This window comes from Maylandia zebra, linkage group LG2, assembly GCF_041146795.1.
Source record: "Maylandia zebra isolate NMK-2024a linkage group LG2, Mzebra_GT3a, whole genome shotgun sequence".
Taxonomy (NCBI): Eukaryota; Metazoa; Chordata; class Actinopteri; order Cichliformes; family Cichlidae; genus Maylandia; species Maylandia zebra.
In genome coordinates, this window is record NC_135168.1 from 47,976,943 (window position 1) to 47,987,590 (window position 10,648).

General features: G+C 41.1%; 1 protein-coding gene across 1 annotated transcript; it reads right to left on the reverse strand.

Annotated features, from left to right (window-relative positions):
• Positions 1–253: 253 nt before the first annotated feature.
• On the reverse strand, positions 254–10,188 carry smyd5 (SMYD family member 5). Its single transcript, XM_004545807.5, has 13 exons — positions 10,035–10,188; positions 8,589–8,697; positions 8,246–8,385; positions 6,549–6,670; positions 6,394–6,463; positions 5,737–5,841; positions 5,459–5,521; positions 3,716–3,786; positions 3,516–3,622; positions 3,269–3,325; positions 3,039–3,133; positions 2,522–2,592; positions 254–2,117 (listed from the first exon to the last, which is right to left on the reverse strand). The coding sequence occupies exons 1-13, from the start codon at positions 10,125–10,127 to the stop codon at positions 1,967–1,969; spliced, it is 1,254 nt and encodes a 417-aa protein (XP_004545864.1). The 5' UTR covers positions 10,128–10,188; the 3' UTR covers positions 254–1,966.
• Positions 10,189–10,648: the final 460 nt, after the last annotated feature.

Below are 10,648 nucleotides of genomic sequence, written 5' to 3' on the forward strand. Positions count from 1 at the left end.
GTGTTAGACACATAGCAGATACTTTGCAGAAGGATCAATTCATTGCTTTTGGACCTTTAATGGAATTTGTCGAGGATAAAAGGGCCCAAAATAAAAATTAAAAATAAAAAAAGACAACTGCTGAAGACCTAACCTCTTTGAGAAAGACAATTTGACTAAGTTAATGCAAAAGGACTGAACAAATATTTTACAAGTACAATTTTCAGCAGCAAAGACAGGAGGCGTGTAAAACAAATAAATGACTCAACAGACATCCAATTTCAATGCTTTATGCCAGAGCAGTAAAAATGACAACTGCTAGGCTCCTGTTATATTTAAATTTTACATGCGACTTACAAAGCCATGTTCTCCTGTGCCACTGCGCTGATTGCTAACTGAGAAAATTGTCGTTCAATATTTCCAATCTTTGTTGAGCAGCTGAAAACACTGCGATTTGTGATTACAGTCATTGTTGTGATATTGATTCACGTACAGCAGCAGCAGCGATTTCACTCATATGGAACCGTGGTCTGAAATACAGTTCTCAACAAAGGGCAAACAGTTACTGACAAAGCAATTTTCCACTCAAGGTCTCCATAATGCATTAAGTAAGGTTTAACTCAACCCAATAGATCAAGAGGTGGAAACCAAACTATATATTCACCGGCTGGATGTCTCCCATATGACAAGGCTGTAATTAGGCCTATAAATAAAAAGCCTGAACAACACTGTATGCATAGTCATGTAAGAAACATATATTAGGTAAAACAGAAGCACCTATGAACCAACTGACTTTTGCTGAACTGCTTTGTTTTCTTTAAGAGTCTTTAGAAACAAATGTTACATTAAGTGAACTTACATGTCAAACACATTGCAAACGCCAATTTTAACAGTTTTTCTTTGGCTCTTTACTCCCAACACAACGGATTACAGACAAAATACCTACACTATAGGATATAGACCTGACCTTGTGCTAAAGCTGCTCTTATCCTCTTACTGTATACATCGGTGGTGAATGAAACTTCTATTGTGACAGCGGTGCTGACAACAACAGATAATGAATGTTTGCCAGAACTCCAGTTCAATTCTCCAGCTTCCTGGAAATCTGCTGGAGGAAAATAAGCCATTCTTCCAAACGGCATCCCATCATTTGGTGTTTTGATGATGGTTTTACAAGTGCTCTCTAACTCTCCAGTGTGTGTGTGTGTGTGTGTGTGTGTGTAGACCTGCTGATTGTGAGGGCAGCAATATGTGCCTCTTGCATCCTGAGGATGGTAGATTTTCACCTTGGAATAGATCACCTACTTCAGGATTGCAATCCAAGGACAAAGGTGACCACCCAGAAAAACTTTGTATTGATTTGGAGTGATGCCAGAAAACTAAAAGGTTTCAATCTTTACTCGTTTTTCTTCAAGTAGAACGAATATTTGGGATTGGGTATAGTTATCCTTGGAGAGTAGTAGTATTTTTACAAGTTGTCCATATAAAATAGCTTGAGAGAGTTCCCTCGCTGGCTTCTCTCTCTGCCTCCCTGTGGACAACCAGAAATCCAGGAAATATTCATGTTACACTACTGCTGCTTGCACAATTAGCCAAGCATTATTCACTCAACACTTAATAAAAAGCCATCACCGTGCAGTTCAAATAATTTTAAAAGGAGCTCCAAAACATCAATTTGACAGTTTTAAGTCCCCATGTGTTTGAATGGCACGCACTTTCTTTGTTCCACTGTAAACCACCAGTGTGCTGAAGTGAAAAAAAGAACAAACCTCAGTCTTACACACACACAGGCGTACATCACACAATTTCTGTGACTGATCTCTAAAATAAGCGCTGTGTGCCAACAGGCCATTTTCGACACACATTGAGACACCAGTGAAATGCAGATCATAGTCTGGACTGGTCGTTAAATCTTCCGGGCTTCATGGGTGCTGAGCGTGGTGGCAGGAATGGGAGGCGGCTGAGAACAATATGGTCAAGTCTTTCATCAGACATCTGTCATCTCATCTTCCATCTCATCTCCCTCTGTTTCACCTTCTGCCACACCTTCTTCTTCCTCTTCCTCCTCGGATGTCACATCCAATTCATCCATCTGGGAAACGCACTTTGGACACGAGCAGACAAACAGGTAGTTCTCCCTGTGAAGAAAGTGTCCCACTGGTCACATTGTTTGCACCTCTGATAACAGCTCTTTTTAATTAGAACCATTCTGCACTTTGCTGTTAAGAAAATCTTGGCTTTTTAAGTGGCTTCTGTGCACAAAAGCAACCGACTGTTCAACACTGTAATTAATACTTCCGGACCACAACACCATCCTGTAATGAAACGACACCTTCTCGAGACTGAGAATTAACACAGGATGCTCTAACACCATCATGCTAATCAATGAGCAGAGTGAGCACAGGAGTAACCATCAGACCCACTAGCCTATCTGCTTCGAGACATCCTATTATTGCCTGGAAGGCTTTTTATTGATCCTGATGGAATTCATAAGAGTATGACCCCGTTCAAGTGAAGTATCCCAGGGATTACAGATGTTTACCTCAGAATCTTATGTCTGCTATGTCGGCTTCGGTCCCGCTGACAGCAGTCCAAATAACTGATGCAAATCTCCTGAAGATGGAAAAGACACACACACATACACGCTCCTGAACTGGCTGAAGAATCCCAACATCAATATAATATTACTGTACCATAACAGTTACAAACTACTCGTATTGCAATTTTTCCAGATTTTGCACAAAACATTTTCCCAAAATGCCGTCGCTTCATCATGCAGGAGGTCGCTCTGCCCTGCTCTCTCGCTCTCCTGGTACAAAACGCTTCAGTCTTCGCCAGCATTCAAAGGAGATCTTTGCTGTGAAAGTAGCACGGCCGCTGTGACATTACTGTGCCGCGCGGATGCAAGGCTTCTCAATCTTTCTGACAGCTTGACTAACCCGCTCCAATCCTTAAAGTCTCAGCCTTCTAATGCCCCCTGACAAGGGGGCACACAAGTGTTCTGTGCAGTCTATTTCAGGCCAGAATTTATCACTCAAAACCCAGACGTGTCAGCTCACCTCTCCCTGGTTGATGTCACAGAGGGCACTGAGGTGAAGGAGGAAATTGTTGTCGGGGAACGACACCTCTGCGTTGGGTATGCAGCTGTGGTTACCTGCAGAGGTCAAAGAAGCATATGGTTGTGTGTGTGTGTGTCAGGGGAGGTTATCATATGGCCTTTTAGCCCAGACCAACAGCATCTTTAATCTGAAGTAACAGTTTTCATAAGAGAGACATCATCAGCACTTACATGAGCTTTGAAGCAGAAAGAGTCCAGACCCCTCGCAGTTTAGAAAGTCTCCGGTTTCTGCACAGAACAGACAAATTATGCATATTTCTGACCTTTGCTTGGATACGCACGGGTTTATGTAACAACCACAGCATTGGTCAACACACATATACAAACTAACTCAGACAATTCAGCCGTCGCAAATCTGCTCAGTTGAGACAAAAAGAATTTATTGTAGAAAATACTGCAATACTGAGATAAAACTGACCTTTTTCAATGTCCTTGTACAGCTGGTCAATAAAAGAGTCCAAATGCTCCCTCTGCTGGGCAGGAAGCTCAAGTGCATCGCAGGCATGAACCCACTGGCTCAGAGAGCTACGTTTGGATAACAGAACATAAAGACAGTGGAGTGTTAGAACCATATTGAGCCCCAGTGTTAAGCTGGTTAAAGGTTGCAGTGATATTTACCTGGTGCCAATGCCTTGTCCGTTGGTCCCCACCAAAGCAAACAGAGAACGGAAACCCTCAGGGACAAACCACTGCAATACAGTCACACCGTTAATCATCCACGCAGGGAGCTGGCAAATTAGTAACTCTTTTGGTAATTAATACATTTTTTTCCTCTTTGATTATACAAATCAAAGAAACTGTAAGAAAATAGAGCAGTCAGATTTTCACTTCAAGCCCAAGGTAACTAATACAAACAATTATAATGAGGAGAAGAAGAAACCCCTCACATTTGACAAGCTGCGATCAAAGAACAGAATTCCCAGAAAAAGTCTGAGCGTCCGTTGGAATAAACCAGATTTTGATTACTCAGAAATTATGACGTAATCATAATTTAAGTCTTTTTCTTTAAACTAAGCAAACTGACTCATATCATACAAGTAGGGTGAAGGACATGGTTTTATTTACTTGTTTTTGATAAAGTTCAACCATCAACTTGCTAAACCAAGTAGTACGTTCTTTTCTTCCAGCCTAACTCTGTTGCTATGGCATTATTTACCTGTACAGGGAAGGGTTTGCTCCATATGACCAATAGTGAACATGGAGCTTCACAGTTCTTACAAAGGCCGCAAACAAAGACGGTATAAAGACATGAAGGTAGCTTCAAGGTGCAAAAGTTAAGCCAAACCCAGGAAGCGCCTTGAACCTGCATTCTATCTCAAAGCTAACAGATGGCGACAGCTGTGGTTGCAAAAAAAGGACTTCTGATCCTGTAGAAGTGAAAAACAGCATTCTGTTTCTACCTCTGCAAACACGTTGGGCTTTATCATTTCAGGTCATATTCAATAAAAGAGTTGATTCTATTCTGTAAATCATCAGGAGGATTATCCATGCTATGGTCATTGAAGATTTGTGACAAATAAGCTGGTTGAAAGGAACAAATCTGCTCTGGCTAAAGCCAAGAAGGAAAGCTGCAAAAAGGTCAATCGTGAGGAAACGTATCAAAACTATTTTATGCATTTCATTATGAAGTCTAAACAGAAAACGAGCCGTTTCATGCTGAAACTGTTGTCATGTTCTTTTGAGACATTTTGAACCCAAAAACACAGGCAGGTATTTATAGTTCATTACTTTCTCTTTTTGTCGTTTCCACAAATTAATGTACTATTATTATTTAATGTTGGACCACTGTTGTGTCTCAGTGTTGCAGGAAAACTTGTAAGCGAATGGGATTGTCTCGCCAAGTATGAAGGCGGGCAGTACTGCACACTGGCATCGTATTATGGTGAAAGTGTTTGTGCCACATCAGACTACAAGGATATAAATAGTATTTTCTTGTCCTATAGCTTAAATAAAATATCCATATATCTTAAGCAGCTGAAGTATTGTCCAGCATCATCATCTGGACCAATACTGGGCTCTGGGAGTATGTGAGGGCATTTTTCTCAATTTTCCTGTGATTGCCAAGTGAGATAATAATGATTACAGTCACTGGGCACTAGGTTTTCATGTGTTCAAAAAAATAATTAAATAAATAACCTGTAAAAATGATTTAATAGGTCGAACAATATTAAGGAGGCAAAGGCGGCCAAATAAATCAGAGCTGTCAGCTCTAATTCCACCAGTGAGCAGCTTTAATTAGCTGTCTCGAGCAACAACCGCTTTCTGTGATATTTTTGGCAGCATTCTCTAAAAAAATGAATGAACGCTGGATTGAAAACAAGAGGAAACAACGTGTGCTGTGGCTTCACAGAACATACTTACCCGGCCGAGACGGTCGTCATAAAGTGCTTCTGTAAAAAGGCTGTGCAGCAAGGCCAACTGCCCCTACAAAAAGACGTTGAAATAACTTCATGTAATATTTTACATAACAGAAAATACACATCACTTGTATGTTTGACGCCTGGCGTGTGTTGCTTACTCGAGCTGTGAAGAGCTAAGATCACCATAACAGCATGACACTGTGTTTGAATTTGAACTTTTGACTTTTTGTACCTCAATGAATTCACACGTCAGGCAGAAATAAGAAGAAGGTAACTCACTCTGAACTGTTCTCCTAGGAGCTTATGGGCGATCTCCTCTTCCTCGTTGGCTGTCCGGCTGCAGAAGTGAGTAAACAGCTTCTGCAAGTGTGCTTTATCTTTGGCCTGGAAAACATAAATAATGTTTTGTGACTTACTGAATATCTCCCACACACCTACTTGTGTTTTGCATGGTTTGTTTTTGGGGGTGTTTTTTGAAAGGGTTAAACGATAGTACTCATTCAAACCTGCACGAGTAATCTTAACATCCTATAACAGAAGTCAACACTTTTTAGAGTTTTCAGAAACTAATAACCAGGACTTTTAAAATGAATACATACATCACACTGTGATTTGTTTTCTGTCAGTCTGGTGAAAAGAGGAAAGTCTGCAAACATTAGTCTAGTGACCCTGTGACCTTTCAAAAGTTAACATGTAGCTTTTCTTGTTTACAGCACCTGAATCGCAGCAAAGTTCATTTCAAGCCAGCAATAATTTCATATAGTTTCATTTAAAAGTGAAACATTAGCAACACAGAGTTTTTTTAAAAAAAAGGAAAATCTAATCAGGTGCAGCATATCATGTTCCTTTACAGAGAAGCGTTTGTATTACATCTCTAATACTGAGCATAAGTACAAACACTTGAATATTTTCAAAGCTGTAAATCAAAAGTCTCACCTGTTTTACCATAGCTACCATTTTGGCCATAAGCATGATGCTGGAGGTCTCAGGGGGATAATGCATACTCCTGAAAGAAAGCAGCAGTAGGTTATTGGGGTGAATTAGAAAGTCAGCGCTCCCAGAAGATGAACGTTTTTAAAATGCTTCCTCACCTCCATGCATCTTTGAGCTTGTTGATGGGGTGATCAGGATCTTCTTCAGAAGGACCCAGACACAGAGCCTGATGGTACTGATCTGCCGCTGCCTGTCGACACTCGCTGCTGCAGTACATCACCTACAGAGGGAGCAGAGGCCGGGGGATTGACCCCAAACAAAAACATTCGAAATGTTAAACTAATGAGGAAACTGGGTTTATGGTTTATAATTTCTTGAATCTGCGGGGCTGAGTAAAGCACTATGGCTTCGTGTTTTTAAATCACTGCTTTTACCAAGTTCGCAGTGACTCCGGGGATAAATTCATCACCGAACTCTTTAATCCCCATTTATGAGTTTAAGTTTCCTTTGGAGAAATCAGGAAAGTTATGACTTTCTGGAGAATGAAATTTACTGGAGCCAGTTTTGAAGTTAATAAAGGACATAAAGCATTTCTGGAACATCATCATCATCCATTCTGAAAAGCAGATCTGATAAATCTGCATCCAGCACTCGGTTATACTGAGAAAGCAGTGAGCATTAAAAGTGAAGGTGTAGCGCTTCAAAAGCCCCAAAGCAGAACGGCATGAAATTATGTTTAGTTCACTTTAATATAGTCTAAGCGTTGCCTGCCTGTTTGCTTGTTGCAGGTACTGTACAGGCTCATTTGCCACTTTATTAGGTACGCCTTGCTAGTACTGGGATAGACTCCCTTTTGCCTCAAAACTGCCTGAACTCTTTGTGGTAAAGATTAAAAAGGTGCACTGTGGTCATACAGGGGGTTGGACATGGTCAGCAACAACACTCAGGGGCTCAAGGAATGCCATAACATACCACCAACACCATTACACCCTCACCAGCAGCCTAAATTGTTAAATGTAATACGGATGCATCCGTGCTTTCATGTCATTTATACCAAATTGTGACGCTACAATCTGTATGCCTCAACAGAAACCGAGACTCAGACTAATCTTCTGTTGTTCAAACTGTAACTTTAGTTTCCCGAGTGGTACCCGGTGTGGTCTTCTGCTGCCGAAGCCCATTTGCTTCCAGTCTCTGTAAAGCCTAGAGAAGGTTGTCTGGGCAAATTCCAGTAGATCAGCACTTTCTGAAATAGACCAACCCACCTGCCACCAAAAACCTTTCCACATTCAAAGTCATATAAAAGTGACGTTACTACAATCGGTCTTCTGTCCTCCAAGGTGACCACCCCCATACAGATTAATGACATGATCAGGATTAAGTGCTCGGGACTCCTCAGCTCTATCGCTTAAGAGATTCAAATCTGTGCTCCAACTACACCATTCAAAAACCCTCCATTTTTGTATTTTTGACTCATCCTTTGGTGAATTTTTAGTTTTTGTGGTCAAATTCTCGCATCCAAATAATAACCAAGCCCTTTCTCGAACAGGCATTGATCCTCTACTGCAAAAGAGGATTAAATGTATGCTCTTCTAGTAATGGGGGGGGGGGGCATGTATTTACATTTTCATGTGACCTTAGCTTGGCTTATTGACTGGGTGTTAGTAGTGGCCTCTAAAGATTGATTAGCAAGCAACCACCATTGATGTAGCTGAAGCTCTTCCTTAACCACTGCCAGGTTAAAATCAATGTTTTGTATCTTATATTGACCTCACCAGTTGCTGTGAGGGTTTTACTTTCACAAAAAATTGCAAGTTATACTTTTTGGTAGTGGACTGTACTAAAATAGATTTACCTGGCACTGAGGGCATGCTTGATGCTGTTCTGGGCGTACACGGCACAGCTCAGGATGAGGAAGGCTGAGTCCAGGGATGCCGCTAAGTCTTCTCGCATTCCCCTCTGCAGTCTCCAAAGCACGTAAGCAGTATTCACAGGCTGTAGGGGGCATGATGGTAGAGCCGGTGAACAGAGATGACATCACAGCAGGGCAGCATTGAGATGATAAGTTTCATTGTAGATCCACATGCAGTATACATGCAGATTATTTTGTCCAGTTAGTCCAAAACCTCAATAATCAATGAAAAGATGCAATTATAAGTCTTATAAGTGCTTCTCTATATGTGCATCAAACATCTCACCTTTATATTTATACAAAGTGTTCCACAGGAATTGGGCAGAGACGAGAGGCCGCTCAATGAAAATGGTTTCTCCCTTCTTTATGCTCCTTTTGGCAAAGAGACCCTTGCCCTGTAACATGAATAACTAACTGTTACTGCAGCCTTCAGTCACTACAGAAAAGTTATAGACTATGAACATTTTACAAGAAATTAAAATGTAAATCACAGTGGGACCTAAAATGATTCATTTCTTAATCACTATGTTTAAGAAAACTCATAACTTGCTGCAGCCCAAACATGTTTTTCCCCAGAAATTGTAAGTTGTTGTTTTCATTTTTTCATCCACCAATCACACATCAACCAATCAACATGAGTAAAAACTGTAAGGAGGAGGAATAACATACTGCTGCATTCAGTCCAGACAGACCACTTAAAAAACAAGCACCACCATTTAGAGTCCACTCAGTTTATTAATGCAACTATATTAACAATCCACTGGTATTTGCATTTATAACAGCTGATTAATGAAGAGTAACAAAGTAAAGAAGAGATGGCAGAAGTGCCCTTTCTAGCTTGTCCTACAGAAATTCATTCAATTTTGTGTGTCTGAGAGATATCTCTAGATAGATAGATAGATAGATAGATAGATAGATAGATAGATAGATAGATAGATAGATAGATAGATATCTGGCTGTTACAGTAGGTGAGCTGGACAGGGCGTAGAAGGTCATCAAATGAAAAGCGGACCAGAAACTGCTTCTTTGTGCAAGGAGGGACAGGAGGAGCGATGGAAGAGGCCTACAAAATGACCCCCAAGGGCTATTCTGTGCATGTTACTGACTAAAGTGCCATAAAAAGACTCCATGAGAGCCCAACATGGTTTAGCGGGACCTGTGCTCACAGGCTGTCATCCTCCAGAGAACACCAGAGAAGGCAGGTCCACCAGGGGCTCCATTCTCATTCACAGATGATGTGACCTGAAAGCTGTGGAAAACGTCATGATGCCTGCAACATCACGTGTCAAGAGAACTGATTACATTTGTCTATTTAAGAATTTCCTTAAAAGAAGAAGAAGAAGAGGAGAAAAAAAAACACACACGCACAGAAAGACCAAGTTAAAGACGTGAACTTGTTAGCACTCTATCACAGTTATTATTATTAGTGGACATGAATAGTAGGGGTAATTTTCAGCTAGTAGTTCTTATACTGTGATATTAGCGAGCTAAGCTTTGGTCTCTGGAAGCTGCTGTCCTAAATTTTCCTGAAGGCAACATAGAAATCAAACCCTTCATGGAGGATTTAGACAATCATTCAATCTCCACTGTGTGTCATACATCAGCCAGTCGTGCCTGGCTGTGATCCGCACTGACAGCCGACATGCGACTACAGCACCGCCGCTTTAAATCTGTGTTCAGCCGCAGATTTCTTCTAAATCCATTTAATATGAAAATCACGGACAACTCTGACCTTGACATTGTCGATAAATCTGACTTCCACACAGCTGGACACTTTGCCGGGGTCCACGCAGAAGGAAAACATGTCATCCACGGGAGCAGCCATGTTTCAGACGACCTTTCAACTCTGACGTTGACGTTTTATTTGTGAGACAGGCGGCAGCGACCTCTGGTGGTGAACAGAAAGTTGCATAAATGTTGAGAAGGGTCTGCGATTGGGTAGCTGTTGTAAGACATTCCGCGCATGCTCAGATCATGCGCTTTGAAATTAACGGGAGTTTTTGTTCGTTTGTTTATTAAATAATCTGAAAACAGTCGAAATTAAGCAGATACAATACGCAGTCTTGACACAGACGGACGTTTTTAACGGTGTTTGGGACTGATGATATCTGGCCATGAAGTTAGCTTAGATGCGCAGACTGATTCGGACAAAAACCTTTTTGTCTTCTTGATTTATGGAGGGGACTTTGGATGCCACTAAAAGCAAAAAAAATTAAAGTGTCGACTTTTTAGAAGCGAAAAAAAGCGAGTGTGTCCAATTAGTGATCAGGAGGGGGAGGGGAGAAGTGTCCCCGGGACAAGTCCACAGTAAATATAATAAAAGCATGCAATACTGCAAAGATAAAT

Excerpts from the sequence above, each read along its gene's own strand:
- smyd5 (XM_004545807.5), bottom strand. The coding sequence starts at position 10,127 with ATGGCTGCTCCCGTGGATGACATGTTTTCCTTCTGCGTGGACCCCGGC. Across the intron at positions 6,671-8,245 it reads AAGCATGCCCTCAGTGCCAG|GTGATGTACTGCAGCAGCGA; the intron begins GTAAATCTATTT and ends CTCCCTCTGTAG. Across the intron at positions 2,593-3,038 it reads GTGACATCAACCAGGGAGAG|GAGATTTGCATCAGTTATTT; the intron begins GTGAGCTGACAC and ends TTCCATCTTCAG.